Source organism: Cyprinus carpio, chromosome B19, assembly GCF_018340385.1.
Source record: "Cyprinus carpio isolate SPL01 chromosome B19, ASM1834038v1, whole genome shotgun sequence".
Taxonomy (NCBI): Eukaryota; Metazoa; Chordata; class Actinopteri; order Cypriniformes; family Cyprinidae; genus Cyprinus; species Cyprinus carpio.
In genome coordinates, this window is record NC_056615.1 from 6,500,095 (window position 1) to 6,525,732 (window position 25,638).

Sequence of the window (25,638 nt, forward strand, 5' to 3'; positions counted from 1 at the left end):
CCACCAAAGCATGCAGTTCAGTTCCAGCCAGTGCAATTTGAATAAAAGGTATGGGTGGAGTAGAGTTAAAACCAACTGTATCAGAGTGGACCATTATTGGGGATGAAGCTGGCATTTGGTCCCCGATGACAGCTTCTACTCGTTTCCCCGATGTGGCGAGGAAGGGGCTTTCCCTCTATGAGACTGAGAGAAGTGTACATGTCGTGTGGGGGAGGTGTAATACCTTGGTGAACTATAGGAATGGGGGGGGTGGCGACGGAGAGCTATGTCTGCGATAACTGGAATGTCTGTACTGTGGAATGGGTGAGGGTGAGCGAGCATAACGGGTTCCATGTTCACGGTCGAGGTCGGGCCGGCGCTCCCGTGAAGGCGAGCGGCCCAGACCTGGAGTTTCCATAATGATGTCTGTGGGGGGTGTATTCGTCTGATTGTGATAAGTAAGGCATGTGTGACTCATGACTACGGGATGAATTAGAGTAGCCACAATGTCTTTGGCAGGAGAAGTGATCAGTTGGGGGTGGTTGATCAAGTTCGGAGTAGCCATGGTGGTATCGTTGAGAATAGCAGTCGTCCCGAGGGTGTTGTCGACCTCTCTGTGTGTGTTGTGCAGTACAGCAGCAGTCTCGACGGCGATGATGATCGTCCAAGCTAGGCTGGCGATGGCGTGTTGCAATGTCGTAGTCCACGGCTGCACAGGACTGATGTGAAGAGTGTGTGGAAGATGTCACTTCGTCCTGAAGACTGGAAACCCGCTGCGAAAGCTGGTCCACACGTTCATCCGTCCGTCGTAGATGAGACTGGCGTAAGGCGTGCAAGTCAGTTCGGAGTTCAGCTATGGCTGATGCCAGCTCAGTAATGTGGGTTGCTGTCACTGTGTTAGCCGGTGGTTGTTGATTTGCCATCACAGACATAACAGCTGAAGGGTTAGCAACACTGATGGCCAACTGAGCATGCTCACATTGAGTGGCCACTCTCAAAGCATTGTCCAAAGTCACAGCTCCATGCTCATGGATTTTCAATTGAAGCAATGGGTCTAAACCGGTCACAAATCGACGAAATATTTCGCAATTCCGTGCTGCTGCATCATATTGAGGAAATGCTTCTGTCACTAAATTCGTGAGTTCAGCAGCATAGACTTCAAGAGGTTCTTGTGGTTTACGGGGACGTGCATTCAAAAATGTCTGAAATGTGGCCAAAAATGTTGTGCGGCCAAAAACAGTGGTCAAACTGGCTTTAGTTAACTCATAATCAGCTTTCACTTCAGATGAGAGAGACTGCCAATATGCAAATGCTGGACCAGTAAGCTTCACAGGAAGAAGTTTGGCCTTATCCAGGAAAACAGCTGAGACATTAAGTGCAACTTCAAATCTCTGTATCCATGCACTAAAAGGCTCTGTACCATCTCCAGAAAAAGGATGAGGAATGTCAATTTTAAATGGCAGATGTGGGTTCGCTGCGTCTGCAACATGTCTGTCTCTCTGTACTGCAGCTGCTTCATGCTCGTCGTCCGCCATTTTGTGTGAGAGAGAACGCACGTAATCCGAACTTGCAAAGTAAAAAAATAAAAATAAAAAAAGAGCACGTGAAAAAAGTTATGCAAAAACAGTATCAACGTCTCTGCAGGTTAAAGTGGCGATATCCACATCGTTCAATACAAAAAAAAAAGTGTCCCCACAAAACAGCCAACCAGCGCTGCCACCAGTGTAACGCGCGTCGTTTCTATATGCAGGCTTTACAGTTCTTACCGCGCGCTGGCTCGTGGGTTCTTGGCTTCGTTGCAAGGAGGACACCGACAGGGAGCTCGGTGATCATAACACTTGATTTATTAAACATAAAGAGGTGAATATCAGGAATTAGCCACATCTGATTACACAGTGTACGTCATCTCTCTCTCCCTCTCTCACAACTGCGCACAGACCATTCTCTCCCGCGATTCTAATCGCGGGTCCCTGTTCTCGCGATATTACCTCTAGATCTTATTTAAAGTTATAGAACATTAATTTTAACCTTACATTTCACTCCCTACACTAGTATGAGAGGAACACAACAAACTAACTGTAGCCGCTCTGGAGCATCACTATTTAATTTACTCTGTGTATTTGATCATGTCAGACCTCTCTAAGGCAGGTCACTTTGTATTTTATTCCCTGATGCTGCTTATTTTCACCGGTTTTGTGAACAAATTCTCTACGGCGTGTGTATGATAATTCTACAGGAAGAAACACTGAAACACTGACTGTAGTTATAGGCCTGACATTGACCAGTGTGGAGTGACACAATATACCAATAAGTTAAAAATGTGAAGACTTTAATGACATAACATCAGAGTAACTAACATGTAAAAATAAATAAATAAATAAAATAATAATTATAACAACAGACAAGAAAACTATATATGTATATATATATATATATATATATATATATATATATATATATATATATATATATATATAGGGTTCATATGGGCCACTGTCAGGGATACTCCAGCTTCTTCAGACCCAATCACCTCACACACCTGATCACAATCACCGGAGTACTAATGTACTAATTAGCCGCACCTGTCACCATCTCATCAACACATGATTAAGACTCAGTCACTGCAGTTGTACTCTGTCTGGTCTTGAGTTCACTACGCTACTCCATACCTGACTCATTCCTGCTACCCACCTGTCTGCGCCTAAGGCATCTCCCTGAGGTCTTCTTCTGTGTTGTGACAGAAGACCAGACCACACAATTCAACATGGAGCCCCACCAAAAAAACCCTTTTTCACTGGAGGATTTGGGTCAAGCTTCCAGAGCATCTGTTGTATCTGCCTTCAGCAGTCCCATAGCCCGGCTTGCTATCTTCTCCAGTGAGGCAGAGAATAGTAGAGGCTTCCTGTTGCAATGCTCACTCTATTTTGAGATGCAGCCTCAAGCCTTCCCGAATGATCGTACCAAGATTGCATTCATGATTTCATATCTCGCTGGCCGTGCTCTTTGATGGGTCCAGTCCATTCGGGAGGTAAACAACCCTGCCATTCGCACTCTAATGGCATTTATGTCCCATTTCAAAGAGGTGTTCGGTCATGCAGCTGCGGAGATCTCCGTTCATGATCAGCTCTTCTGCATCAGTCAAGGCTCGGCTTCAGTGAGTGAGTACACGGTTAAAATTCCGCACTCTGGCGGTGATGAGTGGGTGGAATGAGGTGGCCTTATTCACCGCATTTCGTCAAGGGCTCAACGCCGATATTCGATTACAAATGGTAATTTATGACGACGACAATGTGGGTCTAGAAAACTTAATTCAGAAGGCCATCAAGATCTCTCAACATCTCCATACCTGTAAAAATGTCAAGCCACTCTCTTCTCCGCTCACATCTGCCTCACCACCTCCAGCACCAGTGCCGATGCAAGTGATTCGTCTTGTCCTGTCCGACCAGCACTCCCAGTGGTGAGTACTATCCAGCTTAGTCCCCAGATTTCTACCCTGACTCTTATTACTGATGTCATCTCACGTATCCATTTCAGCACAAGCCCTTGTAGACTCTGGCTTTTCTGGAAATTTTATATCCCGGGACACTCTCCAACAACTTTTACTGAAACCCTTGAAGAATGCTCGAGTCTTGAATATCCTCACCATCCAAGGAAAACCGCTGGGCTGTGGTCAGATCCAATGATGCTCCTCCACCATCAAGTTCCGCATTGGGTGTCTTCATGAGACCCATTTCTTTTCTGGTGCTGGAGAATTCCACAGTGGAGATCATCCTGGGACACCCGTGGTTAACTCGACACTCTCCCATTTTTAACTGGACTACCAATTAAGCTCTTCACTGGAGTGAGTACTGTTTTCAGAATTGCATCACAGAGACTTCTCCACGGCCACCTCATCCTCCCGTCTGTGCTACCTCCATAGAGAGCCCCGAACCCACTGAAACTCACATCATTCCCTCCTAATACCGGGCATACCAGGATGTGTTCAACACCAACTCTCTAACTTCCATGCTACATAACAAGCCCAAGTCTCTGTCCTGGACTCCAAAAGCCCAAGGGAGCTTTGAAAAGCTGAAGGAAGCCTTCTGCACCGCTCCTACCCTCGCCCTTCCCGATCCTCAGGCCGTTCATCATAGAAGTTGATGCTTCCACAGTGGGGGTATGAGCGGTTCTATCACAGCGTTCCAGAGAGCCTCTGATCCTCCATCCCTGTGCATACTTCTCCCACAAGCTTTCCCTGGCAGAGCAGAATTATGATATTGGCAACCGTGAGCAACTCGCCATCAAGCTCGCTCTGGAGGAGTGGAAATATTAGCTGGAGGAAGATATTCATCCATTTCATCCATCTCGGATCATTGGAACTTCAGGAGTCAAAGCGCTTAAATCCTTATCAGGTGCGATGGGCAATGTTCTTCACCCGTTTTCAGTTCTCTTTTAGCTACCGTCCAGGAACAAAGAATTCTAGAGCTAACACCCTGTCACGTCTCCATCAACCCACCAAACGATCACTACCCTCAGAGACCATTCTCCTTCCAGCCATCGTAGTGGGCCCCATCCAGTGGACGCTCGATGAAGAGATCCATTAAGCTACTCTATCGGAACCTGCTCTGCCAGGAGGTCCAGAAGGGAAAACAAACCTATGTTTTATCCACTCTCTGCAATACCCTTCTGGACTTGCTGCACTCTTCTCCGGGCTCTGGACATCCAGGCAGACAGCAAACCCTTTCACTCCTCAAAACCTGCTACTGGTGGCCCAGTATGGCCAGAGAAGTTGATAGTTTCGTCCAAGGATGCTCAGTCAGCGCAATCACCAAGTCTCCCCATCATCTGCATCAAGGAAAGCTGGTACCACTTCCAGATCCCATACCCCACCAGCCCTGGTCCCACAGTCGACTTTGTCACAGACCTTCCCGAATTTTGAATCTCACACATTCTGATCTGCTTCTGATCTGCACTGAATCACTTCCAGAAAGTGACAGGTTTAAAGATAAATGTTTCTTACTTTCTACACCCAATAAAATGAAAGTTTGCTTGTATTTTACCTGTGTGTTGAGGTGTATGGTTTGCCCTGGTGCATCTGTCCATATCCCATGTTCTGTCAGTATTTACATTGTCGTAAATACTCTCAGACATTTTTGAGTGGCTTTCCCTCAGTCGTATAAATGATGGAAGTGGTGCGTTTTTAATGTGTAGTCTTTTTAGGACTTTAATCTAAGCAGATGAGCTGAAAATGGACAAAGTATAGAAGCATCTCATCAGAGGCGTGTCTACGTGGTGGCCAGGGGTGGCACCGGCCCCCCTGAAATTTGGCTGGCCACCCCAGGTACCCCCCCCCCCCCCCCCCCACCCCCGCTTTCTTCTCCTCTTTATACTTAATTTTAGGCGGTTTCTATAGCGTGATATTTGACAGATATCGAGTGCGCATAATGTTATGTGATCCATGTAATGCGCGAGCACGAATCTCCACTCGCAAGTGGATTTCCTTCACTCACACAAAACTGGATGTGTGCTTTTAAATATACATTGTTCTTTTATGAATTGGCTCTGCTTTTGCTCAGAGATTACATGCTCAAACGCTCTTACATCACTGAAGACTAGAAGCGCTTTTTTTCTAATTCAGATGAGGAGTAGGCTTATCTCATTAAATGGAAGCAAGCTGATTATAGTCAGCCTTCTCTAGTTATTTATTTTATTAATAGCCTACTTATTTTAGTTAAGTTCTTTACTTATAAATATGCATTTATTCAATTGTTTTATTAAGTGCTTTTGTATTTTGTTATTTTTGTATATAGTTTTGCAACAAAAGTGTATTAACCAGGTTCCAGAAATAATCACTGAGGGTGCTTCTGAAATTAGTGAGGGTGCTCTAGTCTTAATGCCCATTTTCACATATTTTCTCCCGTCTATTGCTTTGGTCATCATTGTGTCAATCACTGCTACTTCGAGTGTGAATCCCACATAAATACGCAGATGTCATTCCCGAAAATTTGCAACGTGTGTGTGGCTGAAAAACAAAGTTCTACATTTTAAATGGATCATAGACTAAAAAGCTTGCAAAGAGTGCTCATTACCACTAAAAAAGCTGTCACTCTTTGTTTAGTGAGTGTATACATGATGTATTTTAACATACATCGCAAACCATAACCCCCCCACCCCCGGCCACCCTCTTTTGAGCCAGTGCCCCAGACTGGCCACCCCATTTAAAATGCTCTAGACACGCCCCTGCATGTCATGTCCTGTCGGCTTATACCAATTGTCATTTGCATACCTTAAAAGGCATTGTTTTGCTGAATGATATATTAGCAGTCACATGATAAGGTGTTGCTTGGTTTCACACTAGAATGAAGTCACATTATCTGAAGTCAATGTGCTACTTTCCAAATCACCTGACAAGCAAAATTTAACAAAGCTTCAAGAAATGTTTAGCACTTGCTGGACTTAACCATGTTTATAATAAGTTGAAAGTATTATCAGGCTTTTGAATGAAAACGTACTGAACTGTGAGCTCATAGCATCTCATCACACACTGTTGCTTTTCAGAAGCTAGTTCATGAGCAATTTCCACATGATACATTGTGGTAAATGAGTTTTCGTGCAGTTCTTTCTCATGTTAGATCAGCGTTGACAGGGCAAAAGAGGAGGAACCAAGTTAGTGATTCTCCAGGAAACATACATTTGGTTGGTTATTGTCTTAAAGTTCTATACTAGTATGAGAGGAACACAACAAACTAACTGTAGCTGCTCTGGAGCGTCACTATTTCATTTACTCTGTGTATTTAATCATGTCAGACCTCTCTAAGGCAGGTCACTTTGTATTTTATTCCCTGATGCTGCTTATTTTCACCGGTTTTGTGAACAAATTCTCTACGGCGTGTGTATGATAATTCTACAGGAAGAAACACTGAAACACTGACTGTAGTTATAGGCCTGACATTGACCAGTGTGGAGTGACACAATAATATACCAATAAGTTAAAAATGTCAAGACTTTAATGACATAACATCAGAGTAACTAACATGTAAAAATAAATAAATAAATAAAAATAATAATTATAACAACAGACAAGAAAACTAGGGCATCATTAAATGTAGGTTCATATGGGCCACTGTCAGGGATACTCCAGCTTCTTCAGACCCAATCACCTCACACACCTGATCACAATCACCGGAGTACTAATGTACTAATTAGCCGCACCTGTCACCATCTCATCAACACATGATTAAAACTCAGTCACTGCAGTTGCACTCTGTCTGGTCTTGAGTTCACTACGCTACTCCATACCTGACTCGTTCCTGCTACCCACCTGTCTGCACCTAAGGCATCTCCCTGAGGTCTTCTTCTGTGTTGTGACAGAAGACCAGACCACACAATTCAACATGGAGCCCCACCAAAAAAAACCTGTTTCACTGGAGGATTTGGGTCAGGCTGTCAGAGCGTCTGTTGTATCTGCCTTCAGCAGTCCCATAGCCCGGCTTGCTATCTTCTCCAGTGAGGCAGAGAATAGTAGTGGCTTCCTGTTGCAATGCTCACTCTACTTTGAAATGCAGCCTCAAGCCTTCCCGAATGATCGTACCAAGATTGCATTCATGATTTCATATCTCGCTGGCCGTGCTCTTCGATGGGTCCAGTCCATTCGGGAGGTAAACAACCCTGCCATTCACACTCTAATGACATTTATGTCCCATTTCAAAGAGGTGTTCAGTCATGCAGCTGTGGAGATCTCCGTTCATGATCAGCTCTTCCGCATCAGTCAAGGCTCGGCTTCAGTGAGTGAGTACACCGTTAAAATTCCGCACACTGGCGGTGATGAGTGGGTGGAATGAGGTGGCCTTATTCACCGCATTTCGTCAAGGGCTCAACGCCGATATTCGATTACAAATGGTAATTTATGACGACAATGTGGGTCTAGAAAACTTAATTCAGAAGGCCATCAAGATCTCTCAACATCTCCATGCCTGTAAAAATGTCAAGCCACTCTCTTCTCCACTCACATCTGCCTCACCACCTCCAGCACCAGTGCCGATGCAAGTGATTCGTCATGTCCTGTCCGACCAGCACTCCCAGTGGTGAGTACTATCCAGCTTAATCCGCAGATTTCTACCCTGACTCTTATTATTGATGTCATCTCACGTATCCCTTTCAGCACAAGCCCTTGTAGACTCTGGCTTTTCTGAACATTTCATATCCCGGGACACTCTCCAACAACTTCCACTGAAACCCTTGAAGAATGCTCGAGTCTTGAATATCCTCACCATCCAAGGAAAACCGCTGGGCTGTGGTCAGATCCAATTATGCTCCTCCACCATCAAGTTCCGCATTGGGTGTCTTCATGAGACCCATTTCTTTTCTGGTGCTGGAGGATTCCACAGTGGAGATCATCCTGGGACACCCGTGGTTAACTCGACACTCTCCCATTTTTAACTGGACTACCAATTAAGCTCTTCACTGGAGTGAGTACTGTTTTCAGAATTGCATCACAGAGACTTCTCCACGGCCACTTCATCCTCCCGTCTGTGCTACCTCCATAAAGAGCCCTGAACCCACTGAAACTCACACTATTCCCTCCGAATACTGGGCATACCAGGATGTGTTCAACACCAACTCTCTAACTTCCATGTTACATAACAAGCCCAAGTCTCTGTCCTGGACTCCAAAAGCCCAAGGGAGCTTTGAAAAGCTGAAGGAAGCCTTCTGCACCGCTCCTACCCTCGCCCTTCCCAATCCTCAGGCCGTTCATGATAGAAGTTGATGCTTCCACAGTGGGGGTATGAGCGGTTCTATCACAGCGTTCCAGAGAGCCTCTGATCCTCCATCCCTGTGCATACTTCTCCCGCAAGCTTTCACCGGCTGAGCAGAATTATGATATCGGCAACCGCAAGCTACTTGCCATCGAGCTTGCTCTGGAGGAGTGGAAATATTGGCTGGAGGGAGCTTTTCATCCATCTCAGATCATTGGAACTTCAGAAGGCAAAGCGCTTAAATCCTCATCAGGTGCGATGGGCACTGTTCTTCACCCGTTTTCAGTTCTCTGTTACCTACCGTCCAGGAACCAAGAATACTAGAGCAAACACCCTGTCACGTCTCCATCAACCCACCAAACGATCACTACCCTCAGAGACCATTCTCCTTCCAGCCATCGTAGTGGGCCCTATCCAGTGGACACTCGATGAAGAGATCCATTAAGCTACTCTATCGGAACCTGCTCTGCCAGGAGGTCCAGAAGGGAAAAAAAACCTATGTTTTATCCACTCTCCGCAATACCCTTCTGGACTTGCTGCACTCTTCTCCGGGCTCTGGACATCCAGGCAGACAGCAAACCCTTTCACCCCTCAAAACCCGGTACTGGTGGCCCAGTATGGCCAGAGAAGTTGATCGTTTTGTCCAAGGATGCTCAGTCAGCGCAATCACCAAGTCTCCCCTTCATCTGCCTCAAGGAAAGCTGGTACCACTTCCAGATCCCATACCCCACCAGCCCTGGTCCCACAGTCGACTTTGTCACAGACCTCCCCGAATTTTGAATCTCACACATGCATCCTCATAGTTGTCAACAGATTCTCTAAGGGATGCAAACTTCTCTCTCAGAAAACTACCTACTGCCATGGAAACAGCAATGCAGTTATTCAACCATGTCTTTCGGAAGCAGCGTCTCTACTTCCTCCGCAAACTGAGATAAGCTAGAGCCCGGCCCCCATCATGTGCACCTTCTACAGAGGCACCATTGAGAGCATTCTAACTAGCTGCATCACTATGTAGTATGGCGCCTGCATCCATTTTATTTTTTTTACATGCCCTTATTTGTATAGTTGTATTAAATATTTTATATTTGATCTGTATTTAATCTGTATTTTTAGGCTCTACTGTTAGTGTTATCTATATGCACCATGGGTCTGAGAGTAACGCAATTTCAATTTTATGTATGTACTGTATATACTGTACATGTGGAAGAATTGACAATAAAGCAGACTTGATTGACTTGAAACTTCGGCATCCCTGAAGACATCGTCTCTGATCGTGAGCCCCAATTCATCTGACGTGCCTTCTTCCAACTCCTCTGAATACCTTTAAGTCTCACCTCTGGAAACCATCCACAATTAAATGGCCAGACTAAGCGAAAAATTTAGAAGATTGGGAGATATCTTTGTAGCTACTGTCACAACAATCAGAACGGCTGGAGCCTTTACCTTCCCTGGGCCGAGTACACACAAAACTCCCTCAGGCAGCAAACCACCAGCTTCACCCCTACAGCTATCAACCTCCCTTGTTCCCTTGGACGGGAGAACCATTGGAAGTTGCAGTGGTTGATCATTAGTTCAGAGACACCAAACCCATGCGGATGTTTGTCGCCGACCCAGTCCACAATACCAACCTGGCGATAAGGTTTGGCTCTCCATGTGGGACATTCGACTCTGACTACCTTGCTATTGAGTCCCCACAATATTAGGCCATTCATCATCAGGAGGCAGATCAACGACATCATCTACAGACTCAAGCTCCCATCTCACTACCATATAGCACCTACCTTCCATGTTTTCCTCCTAAAACCTTGTATTAATCCTTTGACTACTTTTCTCACAGGGTCTGACGAACAAAACAACCCTCCTCCTCCCCCAGATATTGATGAAGAAGAGACCATCTACCGAGTCAACACCCTTCTGGAATCCCGGCGAGGTGGCCACCTGGAATATCTTGTGGACTGGGATGGATTCGGCCCTGGAGAAAGGTCATGGGTGCATAGAGACAATATTCTGTATCCATCACTCCTCAGAGAATTCCATGACCTCCATCCTGATCATTCTGCTCCCAGGGGTCACGGGTGTCCTCTACGTCGGCTGTGGGCCTCAGGAGCCACCCAGTGGGGGAGGGGGTACTGTCAAGGATAATCCAGATTCGTTAGACCCAATAACCTCACACACCCAATCACAATCACCGGCGTACTAATCAGCCGCACCTGTCACCATCTCATCAACACATGGTTAAAACCTCAGTCACTGCAGTTGCACTCTGGCTGCATTTCAGTCTTTTTTAATTGCCCTGCTATAGGCTATTGGCTGTGCTAATTAGAAGGTGGCCACAGCTCTTTTCTCTCTTGTTTTATTGTTATTCATATTAGACAGTGTATTAAATTGATGTCTGTACACTGACGTGGAAGTGTTCAGCCTCCTCATGTTAAGACCGAAGAGTGTAAAGACCTGTGACTTTACCTGCGTGACTTCACTTAGCAACAAACTTAAGTATAACTTTTATCTACCCTTTACACAATGGCCTTTTCTGTCCTCTCTTTTCCACCTCTATCATGTGTTTCCAAAACATTCCGGTTGTCTCTCGACAATGCTCTGCTCACGCAGACGGCAATGCAATCTTGTTAACCTACATCCTATCTGTACATCATTTACTGCACCTCTTTCTTTCTCTGTGGGTCTCTGGAATTGTCAGTCATTTGTCAACAAATCTGACTTAATTTCTGCTTTTTCTTTACAATACACACTCAGCATCTTGTGCTTGACTGAGACCTGGATTCGTCCAGAAGACTCAGCAACCCCAGTTGCTCTAGCTAACCATTTCTCTTTCTCTCACACTCCCAGTCAGGTTGGCCGAGGTGGGGGCACTTGTCTGCTCATTTCTAACAATTGGAAATTCTCAACCCACTCTCCCCTATGCAATTATAACTCATTTGAATATCATGTGATTACTGTAAGAGCTCCTATAAAACTCAAGGTTGTGGTAATTTACCACCCTAATTCTAGCCACCTTCCTAGAGGAGCTGGATGGGCTACTGTCCACATCTGGATGTGATTGCAGCAACTGTCACTTTATGCTCTACTTTAACCTCTTGTCTAGACCATATTTATCCTCTCTCCTCCAGGCCAGCACAGGCTGCCCCTTCAAACCCCTGGTTATCTGATGTTCTTTGTGAGCATCGGACCAAACTAAGAGCAGCAGAGTTAAAATGGGGCGAATCAAAAGATCCATCAGACCTGAGTATGTATAAGTCTTTGCTTTCATCTTTCTCTGCTGAAGTCTATACTGCCAAATCTTCATACTACCACAACAAGATCAACAGCACTCCAGACACACGTAGGCCTGGTTTCACAGATACTGTAGGGCTTAGACTAAGCCAGGATAAGGTCATAGTTCAATTAGGACATTTAAGTCATTTTTATAAACATGCCTTTGAAAAAAACATTACCGGTGTCCATCTTGAGACAAAGTAAAGGCATTGATACTTTAAGAGCAAGTTACTTTCATTTGAAACAGATCAGAATTAAGTTTTAGTCTGGGACTATGCTTAAGCCTTGTCTGTGAAACCCAGGAGGAAATCTCTTCAAAACATTCAATTCTCTCCTCTGTCCCCCTCCACCACCTCCAACCACTTCTATAACAGCTGATGATTTTGCCACATTCTTCAGACAAAACTAGAACAATCAGTAGTCAATTCTCAGCCCCACACACACAGGACATCAAACCAACCAAGCCCGCTGCTAAAACTCCCATCTTCTCCTTCTGTCCCCTCACTGAGGCAGAAGTATCAAAACTTCTCCTCTCCAGCCTTCCTACAACTTGCCCTCTAGACCCAATCCCCTCACACCTTCTCCAAGAAATCTCTCTTACACTCTTACCAGCACTCACACACATCATCAACACATCTCTCCTCATAGGCACTTTCCCCTCTGCATTCAAGCAGGCTTTGGTAACCCCACTGCTCAAAAAACCTACATTAAAGGGGTCATGACATGGGTTTTTTTATTTTATTATTATGGTCCCCTAGGTGCAATTATAGTATTACTATAGTTTTTTTTTAAAAAAAACTTTTAAAATGTAGTGAATTATGACATTTTCCCACCCTGTTTCTCATCCTTTGATTCGAACAGTCTGTTTTTTGGTTATTTCCCCTTTAAGAGTTCAGTGTTAACACCCGCTGTTATGATTGGCTAACGAAAGTGCCTATGGACCAATTATTAACGCCCCCAGCCAGAACATTTGTGGATTGAGCATAACTGTTTAGTAGCGGGTGATGCATTCGAAGTGATGGCTCTTGCAATGATAAAACCTTATATGTTTGAGCACATCTGCGTGGCATTGTAATTTTCCTGTACATAGACCCACTCGCTGTCCGTCGACTGAACACTTGTGAGGCGCGCGGCGTGACAACGATACGAAATGAGCGTAGTTGTCTTGTTGCTGGAGGCGGTCATATGCAAATGGTTGGAACGTCACTTCGCACCGTGACGTCACTTCTTACCATGGATCCAGAACGAGCTGTATTTAGAGCTTGATTAAATAAATGGCTCGTTTATAATGGGGAGGACATCTTAAGCTATGAAACTTGCAGGATGTTTTAATGGTACAAAGACCTCTTATATTCCAAAAGATCAAAGCAAATTTGGTTTCTCATTTCATGACCCCTTTAAACACTTCTCTTTTAGACCCCTACAGGCCTGTCCTTCCATTCATAGTGAAAACCCTCAAGCGCAGTTGTTTTCAACCAGGTATCATTGTTTTTTTTTCACACAGCAACAAATTGGACGTTAACTAGTCAGGTTTCAGGAGTGGCCATTCAAATAAGTCTGCGCTACTGTCAGTCATGGAAGCCTTGTGGATGGCAAAAGCTGGTTCCAAATCATCAGTTCTTATTCTGCTGGATCTATCTGCTGCTTTTGACACTGTCAATCATCAGATCCTACTGTCCACCCTATCATCACTGGGCATCACAGGGATTCCACTTCGCTGGTTTGAATCCTATCTCACTGGTTGGTCTTTCAGGGTGGCCTGGGGAGGGGAGGTATCCAAAGCACATCAACTGGTCACTGTGGTTCCTCAGGGATCAGTTCTTGGACCCCTACTCTTCTCCGTATACACTACATCACTGAGTCCCATCATACAGGCACATGGCTTCTCCTACCATTGCTATGCTGATGACACACAGCTCTATCTCACATTTCAACCAGATGATCCAATGGTAGTTGCACAGATCTCAGGCTGCCTGGCGGACATCTCTGCATGGATGAAAGAACATCACTTACAGCTCAACCTGGCAAAGACTGAGCTTCTTGTCTTCCCTGCCACTCCAGCTCTACAGCATGATTTCACAATCCAGCTAGGTTCTTCTACAATTACCCCATCAACTTAGGTCAGAAATCTTGGTATAATCTTTGATAACCAGCTAACCTTCAAAGTCAGGTTTGCATGCACAACATCAGAAATATCAGGCCCTTTATAACGGAGCATGCGCAATATATTCATTTATTAAAATAAAAAAAACACTCCCCAAAAAAAGGGCACCACCTCCCCTAGAAAAAAAACACATGCTCAAAACCCCCCTTATGACTACTATTTGCGCACGTTCCTACACAGCTGAACTGCAGTGCATCTATAGTCTTTGACAAAGCACTGTTTCATTTATGAATGAATCTGTGCTTTTAAACAAATCTAGTCAATGATTCAATGACCTATTCATGAAGAGAGTCACTTGCTTTGTTCCTAAACGAATCAGCCGTTTGAACGAATCGATTGAATGAATGATTCAGTCACAAAGACTTTGAATTTCAGTTTCAGTTTAATTTTTAAAGTATAAAGTAATTTAAATTTCTGTATTCAAAACTTAACATTTAAAAACATTAATCTCATAATATTGTTATTATGAGATGCAGTAATGCCATCTCTTAGACTTGTCAAAAATTCTGTAAATATTCCCTAATGCCACATTTGTGCTCTTCTGTGCCATGCAAAGATTAATTGTTGATGTTGATTTCATTTGAAGGGTAACTTATTCTTCCTGATTGTATCTTATTATTTTAACTGAAGTTATTGTTTATTTAACATTTTTGATAAGTTTATAAATCTAAATGGAAAAGATGATATACATTTAATACAGTTAGAAAAATTGCATTACAAAGGTTAAAAAACCTTTGAGTCAAAAATTACCTTATAATGGGAAGATTCATGGGAAGATTCTGTCATTGATCAGAAGGTGTCTGCTCCTATTTTATTTATTTTATTATTATTATTATTATTTTTAAGTAGGAGCACTAGTGAAAAGAAGTGTAAGTGCAGAGTCCTTAGGAATGTAATGTTACTTTTTAAAACTAACCGCAAACATTTGTATATGTAATCTACAAATCCTGCAATAGTGTACCAGTAAATAAAGTGTTTTGAGGGCTTAGATGCAATTCAAGATTTCTATTCATCACATACACGATTATATAGAGAATATATAACCAGCAGTGAAATGTGAGTCAGTTCCGCTCCATGGACAGTGCAATTATTAAAGAATACAACACAGAGGAAAATATACATAAATGTAGGTATGAAAGAATGAAATAAAAGTAAACAATTAAATATAAGAATAAAATACAATAAAAAGTATACTGTAGAATTAAATATAGAATAGAAAATAAAATGTGCATGAAAATATACTGTAGTCTTAAATATTAAGATACACGAATGTGCAAACAGGTTGTGACACTGTCAATAGGTCAATATGAGGTAGGGAATGATGAATATCTTACTGATTAAGTGATTATTAAGTGGAGACATGTACTGTAGATGTTAAGAGGCTGGTTTTGAGTTTAGGAGCCTGATGGCCTGGGGGAAGAAACTCCTCCTAAGTCTCTCAGGAAGCACTTACCACATGGTAGCAAAGTGAAAAGGCCATTGGGTGGTTTGAGTCCTTGATGATTTTAACAGCTCTGTTTTTGCAGCGTTTGGGGTAGATGTCCTGCAGCAAGGGGAGAGCAGACCCTGAGATGCGCTCTGCTAAGCACACAACTCTCTGCATAAAATCTATATTTTATTATTATTATTGTTATTATAATTGTTATTAAACACAGGGGGTCTAATGATGCTTACATTATAATAATGTGCAAATTCACACACAACGTATCTTTAATTTGGCCAGAATAGCAGGTGCTTGTCTTATGCAAGAAGGTTTGGCGAAAATATGAAATAAGTTGTTAATAAATGTTATTATAGATTATTATAGATTATTATAGATTATAGTTTTATTATTTAATACATATAAAAGGTCATCTAAAATTAGCATTGTTGTTGTTATTATTATTATTATTATTATTATTAGCATTAGCATTATTAACATTATTATTACATAATAATCAGTTCAATGATTTCTCACCCAGACAGACCCCCACCCATCAACCCATTTCCATGCACCCTCCACATCAACTGTCAGTCCAACCAATCCAGAATTCATTTCCATGAGAAATCTTTTTTGCAGACTCCCAATAGAATAAACCAGACATGCCACTTTCCAAAAAGGCCTACTTTTTTATTCCGCCCTCTTTCACTCACTTGTTTCTCTCTGTTGTTTATGATGATCAGATCTTCTCTGTACAGTAACTGAAGGAAATAAGGTAAAAGTGAGGTTAGAGTATAACCATCCAGTATTCACTACAGCTGCTCTGGAGCTTCTGATCTTTACTGAATAATTTCCATATGACAGATATAAATATTATATTAATATTATTATATAAATAATAATATTATATAAATATATTAATATAAAATATAAATATGTTCTTGGTCATACATTAGTTTGGGGACCAGTTCTCACTTTGAACTATTACTGTGTCAGGCTAACTGAGACTTATCCCAACACTTGTTGCTCTTTTGTTGGTTTTTGATTGCTTCTATTGTCCTCATTTATAAGTCAATTTGGATAAAAGCTTCTGTTAAATCCCCTAAATGTGATGTAAATATTAACTACGACTTCTGCCTCAATAAATAAACTCCTAATTTGCTGCTTATTAATAATTAGTTAGGTAGTTAGTTAATAATTAAACTTACTAGTTAATTAGTAAGGTAACAGCCATAGTAAAATAGTTAATATTAAGAATTGATCCCTAAACTAAATTTTAACCATTTTCTCAGTCTCCTAAAGTTGTGTTGCTTGTATTTGTGTCAAGGTGTTTGGTTTCTCTTGCTGCGTCTGTCCATATCTCATGCTCCATCAGTGTATTGTAGTGGTCACCTTGTGGTTTCACTGATCTGAGGACAGTGTGTGAAGCCCCAAGTCACATGACATGCAACTCTTAAAGAAGCTAAAATAATTTTTTGCTTTAACAAAACTAGAGTAAGTGACTTCTTTCAATGTGACTTTTAAAGCCTGCATGAAATTAAAATTCACAAAATTTATTCACACCATTGCATGAGAGGAACACAACAAACTCACTGTAGCTGCTCTGGAGCTTCAATTCCTCTGTTATTCCATGTATTTAATCATGTCTCTAAAGCAGGTCACAGTGTGCTGCAAGAGATCAAATCCTCTACAGATGTGTTTTTGATTCTTAAGAAACCCTTCAAATTCTTACTGGAGCTACAGGACTGACAATGACCAGTGATGTGGAGCCATTCATCATCTTTAATAATGAAAATAACATAATGGTAACATGTAAACAGCATGCTAAATATAAATAAAGTAAAGCAATCTGGGGTTTAGCTTTCAAAAAAAGCAAACATCTAAATAATGGTAAGCCACATATGTAGGAATAGTTGAATAGTATGAATTTTATTTATTTATTTATTTATATTTATTTTTCTTTGTTGCAAAATACAACAGTTTTTAGGAAGTGACTACAAATGAATACATGTACAGGCGTTAACAGGTATTACTTCTAGACCAGGAGTGTTCAGTCCTGAAGACTTGATCTGTAACTCACCTGCCTGGAATCTTCTAGTGATCCCGAAGTCCTTGATTTGCTGGTTAAGATGTGTTTTAACAAGGTTATTATCATTAGCTAAAACTAAAACTTGAAAACAAACAAGCAATTAAAAATTTTTTTAACTAATTTTAACTAAACATCTTATTTCAGCTAAACACATAAAAACAATTAAAACCATAAAAAGCATGTGCTGTTCTTAGAACCAACTACTCTTCTCACAGATCCATTGATAAGCACCATTGCAATTAACATCAATCCACCCTATCAATTCAGGGTTCTTTTTTAAATAAGTCACAGCACAATTCTCTAGTTTTCCTCCATTTGGCTCTCTTATGTGTCCACTGGATGCCCAGAACCTGCAACAGCAGATCAGCATTAGATGTTTAGAGCGGCTTTCTGCGTGATATGATCCTGACTGTGAGAATCATTTATTACATAATAATCAGTTCAGTGATTTCTCACCCAGAGGTCACGCTGGTGCCATCAACCCATTTCCATGTGCCCTCTTCCACGATGTCAGTCACACCAATCCAGAATTCTCTTTTATCAGTAATTTTTGTAACAAAATCCTAAATAGATTAAGCAATTACATGTTTATATCATTAACCGACAATGGAACACATTTCATCTGACACCACAAACACACCACAGTATCTCTCACTCACTTGTTTCTCTCTGCTGTTTATGATGATCAGATCTGCTCCTCTCTCTGTACAGTATCTTCTGCTCTCATCCCAGCTCTTCTTCATTGAGGACATGAAGTAAAAGCTGAAGTCAGAGTGGAACCATCCACCTGTAAACACAGCTAGTTCAGTTATTAGCTCATTATTTCCCACCTAGAGTACAGTGAATGATGAAACTTGTTTTTAGTAACAGCATATTGCTTAGTTGCAGTTCAAAGATCACCTGTTTCATTGAGAATCTTCTGCAGTTGATTCCTCTCTTGATTGAACTGGTCTCTTTGTTTAGTCAGGTTGTCATTCTTGATTAATAATCCATTCCTTTCATTTGTCATGTTTATGTACTTGGTTAGAAGCAGGTCTCTTTTTTCAGTCAGGTTGTCATTCTTGATTAATAATCCATTCCTTTCATTTGTCATGTTTATGTACTTGGTTAGAAGCAGGTCACTCTGTTCTGTGAGGTTGTTAATCTTGGTTAGTAGTTTGTGTCTCTCTTCTCTGTGGTTTGTGTTCTTTGTATGGACGTGGACACACAGCACTATGACTGCAGTCAGCAGAAAAACACACAGCAGCAACAAACACACTGCAGCTGCTCTGGAGCTTCTGATCTGCACTGAATCACTTCCTGAAAGTGGCATGTATAAAGATAAATATTTCTTAATTTCTACACCCAATAAAATTAAAGTTTGCTTGTATTTTACCTGTGTGTTGAGGTGTATGGTTTGCCTTGGTGCGTCTGTCCATATCCCATGTTCTGTCAGTGTTTACATTGCCGTAAATATTCTCAGACATTTTTGAGTGGCTTTCCCTCAGTCGTATAAATGATGGAAGTGGTGCGTTTTTAATGTGTGGTCTTTTTAAGACAGATGAGCTGAAAATGGACAAAGTATAGCAGCGTGTCATATCCTGTCTGCTTATACAAGAAGAATATTGTCACATGATTTGGTGTTGCTTGGTTTCACACTTTATTCCGGGCATCATCAGCATTTTATAGTCACAGAAGAACAGAAACTAATCTGAAGTCTGTGTGTTAAGTTCAAAATCACCTGACAAGCAAAATATAACAAAGCTTCAAGAAATGTTTAGCGCTTGCTGGACTTTACCATGTTTATAATAAGTTTATAAAAGTATTATCAGGCTTTTGAATAAAAACTTACTAAACTGTGAGCTCATAGCATCTCATCACACACTGCTGCTGTTCAGAAGCTAGTTCATGAGCAAATTCCTCATGATACATGATGGTAAATGAGTTTTTGATTTTGCCCAGTAAGACATGTTCCTGGATCAACATCTTTTGATGATCCTGGATCAACATTATTGTCCAAAAATATAGACTTAACCCAATCCCTACCCCTAAACCTAACCCTACCCATAAAACAGTATATTCCTAAAATCAGTGGAAATGATAGCTAATTAACAAGGGTGTAGAAGCACCTAACCCTGATTGTAAGCCTAAAACAGATACTTCCTGAAAAGTTATGTCTCAATTCTGATTGGTTGATTGGAATGTTGTTCCAGGATCATGTTGTACTTGGTGAAATCACGCTCGCTGTGTATTTAATCATGTCAGACCTCACTAAGGCAGGTCACATTGTATTTTACTCCCTGATGCCACGAATTTTCACTGGTTTTGTCATCAAATTCTCCTTGGGTGTGTGTATGATAATTCTACAGGAAGAAACACTGAAACACTGACTGTAGTTATAGGCCTGACATTGACCAGTGTGGAGTGACACAATAATACACCAATAAGTTAAAAATGTCAAGACTTTAATGACATAACATCAGAGTAACTAACATGTAAATATATATATATATATATATATATATATATACACAGTGGGTACGGAAAGTATTTAGACCCCCTTAAATTTTTTCAACAACTCTTTTGTTATATTGCAGCCACTGTTGACTTTTTTTCATCATTTACTCTGTTGTTCCAAACCTGTATGAATTTAAACACAAAAGAAAATAAAACACAGAACTTTTTACATTTTTGCAGATTTATTAAAAAAGAAAAACTGAAATATCACATGGTCCTAAGTATTCAGACCCTTTGCTCAGCATTTAGTAGAAGCACCCTTTTGATCTAATATAGAGTCTTTTTGGGAAAGATGCAACAAGTTTTTCACACCTGGATTTGGGGATCCTCTGCCATTCCTCCTTGCAGATCCTCTCCAGTTCTGTCAGGTTGGGTGGTAAACGTTGGTGGACAGCCATTTTCAGGTCTCTCCAGAGATGCTCAATTGGGTTTAAGTCAGGGCTCTGGCTGGGCCATTCAAGAACAGTCATGGAGTTGTTGTGGAGCCTCTCCTTCATTATTTTAGCTGTGTGCTTAGGGTCATTGTCTTGTTGAAAGGTGAACCTTCAGCCCAGTCTGAGGTCCTGAGCACTCTGGAGAAGGTTTTCATCCAGGATATCCCTGTACTTGGCCGCATTCATCTTTCCCTCGATTGCAACCAGTCGTCCTGTCCCTGCAGCTGAAAAACACCCCACAGCATGATGCTGCCACCACCATGCTTCACTGTTGGGACTGCACTGGAAAGGTGATGAGCAGTGCCTGGTTTTCCCTCCTCTCCACACATACCGCTTAGAATTAAGGCCGAAAGTTCTATCTTGGTCTCATCAGACCAGAGAATCTTATTTCTCACCATCTTGGAGTCCTTCAGGTGTTTTTTCATGTGTCTTGCACTGAGGAGAGGCTTCCGTCGGGCCACTCTGCCATAAAGCCCCGACTGCGGGAGGGCTGCAGTGATGGTTGACTTTCTACAACTTTCTCCCCATCTCCCCGACTGCATCTCTGGAGCTCAGCCACAGTGATCTTTGGGTTCTTCTTTTACCTCTCTAACCAAGGCTCTTCTACCCTGATGGCTCAGTTTTGCCCGGACGGCCAGCTCTAGGAAGGGTTCTGGTCGTCCCAAACGTCTTCCATTTTAAGGATTATGGGAGGGCCACTGTGCTCTTAGGAACCTTAAGTGCAGCAGACATTTTTTTGTAACCTTGGCCAGATCTGTGCCTTGCCACAATTCTGTCTCTGAGCTCTTCAGGCAGTTCCTTTGACCTCATGATTCTTTGACATGCACTGTGAGCTGTAAGGTCTTATATAGACAGGTTTGTGGCTTTCCTAATCAAGTCCAATCAGTATAATCAAACACAGCTGGACTCAAGTGAAGGTGTAGAACCATCTCAAGGATGATCAGAAGAAATGGACAGCACCTGAGTTAAATATATGAGTGTCACAGCAAAGGGTCTGAATACTTAGGACTATGTGATATTTCAGTTTTTCTTTTTTAATAAATCTGCAAAAATGTCAACAATTCTGTGTTTTTCTCTCAATATGGGGTGCTGTGTGTACATTAATGAGGAAAAAAAATAACTTAAATGATTTTAGCAAATGGCTGCAATATAACAAAGAGTGAAAATGTAAGGGGGTCTGAATACTTTCTGTACCCACTGTATATACATACATATATATACATATATATATATGACCCTGAATCACAAGACCAGTCTTAGGTCGCTGGGGTATATTTGTAGCAATAGCCAAAAATACATTGTATGGGTCAAAATTATAGATTTTTCTTTAAGTAAAGATCATGTTCCTTGAAGATATTTTGTAAATTTCCTACTGTAAATATATAAAAACTTAATTTTTGATTAGTAATATGTATTGCTATTGCTATTGCTATGTATTGCCGATTATTGTCCTATTGTACAAACCATACATCAATGAAAAGCTTATTTATTCAGCTTTCAGATGATGTATAAATCTTAATTTTGAAAAATTGACACTTAAAAAAGTTTCTGTGGTCCAGGGTCACATGTACATACAAACATACATACATACATACATACATACATACATACATGAGGCTGTTCATATGGGCGACAGTTTTTTTTTTCTTTCTTTTAATATGAAGATTTTAGGCTAATATTTATGTCAATGCAGAAGTGAAAGTCTACCATATTGTCTCTCAGTTAATTAGAGACTATGAAACTTGTATATCCTAATATTACTATAGTTAGATATACTATAATATTTGATAATGTATAAAACTGGCTTGATATTTAATGTGAATTATCCTTGTTTATACAATAATAACTGCGAATTAAAAAAAAAAAAATCTAGGTTAAAACATATCCCAGGTAGAAATGTGATATTCATGTTAATACATCACTTTTATTTTAAAAATAATTGTACCATTTTTCACAAAATCTTAAAATTTTCAAGCTATTTATGAATATCACCAATATTTTACTACAGTAATGAATATAGTGTGTGTGTGTGTGTGTGTGTGTGTACACCTGTACATGTTTGTGGGGACTTAAACCTGAATACACACTGACTCATGGGGACTCGTGTCACCGTGGGGGTGTAAACTGAGGTCCCCATTGGGAAACAAGCTTAGAAATCATACAGAATGAGTTTTTTTGTTTTGTTTTGTTTTTTTGAGAATGTAAAAATACTGAAAGTTTTCTGTGAGGGGTGTATTTAGGTGTAGTGCAATGTAATATATGGTTTGTACAGTATAAAAACCATTACGCCTATGAAGAGTCCTCACAAGGATAGTAAACCAGACATGTGTGTGCAAAGTTTTCTTACAATTAATACAACTGAGCTGTTTTATGACTTTCTTGTTATATAGTATGACAACAAAATATTTTTTAAACAACAACTCTGATTTGCTGGACTAAATATCCATATTATAAATATGAATTAATATTAATATTTATAATATTATTATATTCATATTATTATATTGATATTAATAAATATGAATAGTATTTTATAATGAATGTCCTTCTCTGCCTTGAAATAAAAAGGAAGAAATGTGGAATACAATAATAATGCTAATGAATACTAATGAATGACTATTTCAGTTATTATTGTTGTTGTTGTTGTTGTTGTTAAAAATTTTAAATCTTCAAGTTATGTAATGACACATTGAATAAATGCATAAAAGCAATATATATATATATATATATATATATATATATATATATATATATATATATACACACACACACACACACACACACACACACACACACACACATACACATTCATATGATTCTTTTAGTTTTGCAGTTTTATAAAAAAAATGATAAAATAATAATGCTGTGCTAATGAATAAAAATTAAATTATCATTACAAATACTAATAACAAAGACTAAATTAATTAATTTAATTAATACATTGATATACTATGCTTTTTATTTCAATACATTTCAACAAATACAGTTCAAACACATACTTATTCATTAGATAAAACAGCCCAGACACTTGAGTTTGCACCTCTGTGCTAGAAACTTATCAGCCAAAATGGATATTCACATGTAATTTTTGTCATAGCATGTTGTAGACATGAAACTTCAGAACATGTGAGCCTGAAAAGAAATGTTTTAGTGTCTATACATTCCTTTTGGTTTTCTGCTTGTGTTCAAGCATACTTTCCAGTAATGTTTGAGAGTGTGACAAAGACCAAGGCTTATGCAGTTTTTCAGTCAAAGGTTCTTTTAAAAAAACATCTCTTTCTTACCTTTTTATAATCTGAAGAACCTTCTTTCACCACGAAGAACCTTTTGTGAAACAGAAATGTTCTTCCGATGTTAACATCTGTCACAAATTGCTTTTTTGCACTTTAAGAGAGCATTTATTTAGCAAAATGTCCAAGCTGATTTCTTGAGCATATATAACCTAAGTGACATCTGGGTTAAGGTTTAAGTTCATACAGATCCCTGCAGTAGGATCGTCAAAGTATCCAACCAAAAAGTTTCTCTTCCTCAAAAAATACATGCATATGGGAGAAAAAAGAAAACCCAAGACAGCTAAAATTATATGTTAGCACTTTGGTATCATTACTTCTGTACTTTAGTAACTTGAATTGTGAAAACAACAGGTGTGTGTGTGTATTACTTCCTCTCTTAGCTTTCACTGCTCATGCAGATTTAGGGAATTTTATAGAAATAGTTACTTACCTTAGTTTATTCCAATCCATTCTCACTCCCAAGGCGTCAAAAACTGAAGCATGATCAAGCGCCTAGAGCGTCACTATGAAGACGCCAAAGGTGCCCCTTTGTAAGGACATACATTGCTTTCAGTGGGAAACTTTTGGTGTCAGTACCATAGGCTGCATAAAATATAACTCTATCTGTCACGTGAAGTGCCATAGACCTTGGATCCGTTTTATATTCATATCAGGTTCAAAGATGTAAGTTGTATTTGTAGTAAAATCATGGTGACAACGACACTTAACAATAGTAACAAATTAAATTTGAAGTTAAAATTCAGTAAACCGGACATTTACCATGTTTTTACCACAGTAACTGTAGTTTTACTATGGTATAGTAATAGCACAATAATCACCAAACTAACTATGGTTGTACCACTGTAATGGTAGTGTTTTTGATGTGCTTTTATATGACAGATATCACAGTAATAACATTTACTCTACCATGCTTTAATACCTTTTAATGTAAATCCAAAAAAAAAGTAAATAAATAAATAAAGGACACGTATTTTTTCCCATCTTGCAGTGCATTCATATCAGTTTATATCATAAATATTTTGCTCACATAAAATTATTAATATTCTGTATAAAATTCTATTTTATTTTCTCTCCCCTTTTTTTTATTATTTTTATTTTTTTTAGCTGAAAAGACATAAAGGAAGCAGTCAACCCAGTGGTGTTTGTGGAGAGGTATTCCTTCAGAAATGGAGAAGACAGAAAGCTGCGGAGGCAGTCCGTCTGTGATAGTTTGTCCCTTTTATCAAACATTCCTGATGTTGTAGAATTTGCACAGCGCATTTGTTGTTGTTTCTTAACACTGTTGCACTGCTGTCCAAATACCCACACTTGCCATATTTGCACATTTCCTTTATTTGGCCCAAGTGAGCATGAAGACCACAGGTGTGTGTCGAGCTTTTCATTATGCTGAATGATGGCCGTGGTTCCCAATCCTGGGACCTGGAGAGCCCCCCCCCACACACTGCATGCTTTTTGGGTGTCCTCTCTTTTATCCTGACACACACTTTTTTGAAGCCTTGGAGTCTTCAACTGATGAGGCTGACATGAAGTTTTTTGAGGGGGGTTTTGGGGGGGTTTCTCAAGGTGGAGCCAGGCAATTGGGGGGTACCAACTGCCTTATGGGACCCACACCTTAAGTTTTTAGGTATTTTTTTGGGACAACGGACACTTACAATAGTACCAAATTGCATTTGTAGTTAAACCAGTAAACAGGACATTTACCATGTTTTTACCACAGTAACTAGATTTACTATGGTATAGTAATAGCACAATAATCAC

General features: G+C 40.4%; 2 protein-coding genes across 2 annotated transcripts in view; one reads left to right on the forward strand and one right to left on the reverse strand.

The window, feature by feature from the left end:
- Positions 1 to 25,638, forward strand: part of LOC109085447 (atrial natriuretic peptide receptor 1-like) — a 1,054,061-nt gene that overhangs the window by 226,139 nt on the left and 802,284 nt on the right. The gene's annotated exons all lie outside the window — the stretch shown is intronic.
- LOC122134428 (C-type lectin domain family 4 member F-like) lies at positions 17,181 to 24,078 on the reverse strand. Its single transcript, XM_042744771.1, has 6 exons — positions 23,872 to 24,078; positions 19,033 to 19,202; positions 18,558 to 18,956; positions 18,317 to 18,444; positions 18,114 to 18,220; positions 17,181 to 18,007 (listed from the first exon to the last, which is right to left on the reverse strand). The coding sequence occupies exons 2-6, from the start codon at positions 19,121 to 19,123 to the stop codon at positions 17,848 to 17,850; spliced, it is 885 nt and encodes a 294-aa protein (XP_042600705.1). The 5' UTR covers positions 19,124 to 19,202; positions 23,872 to 24,078; the 3' UTR covers positions 17,181 to 17,847.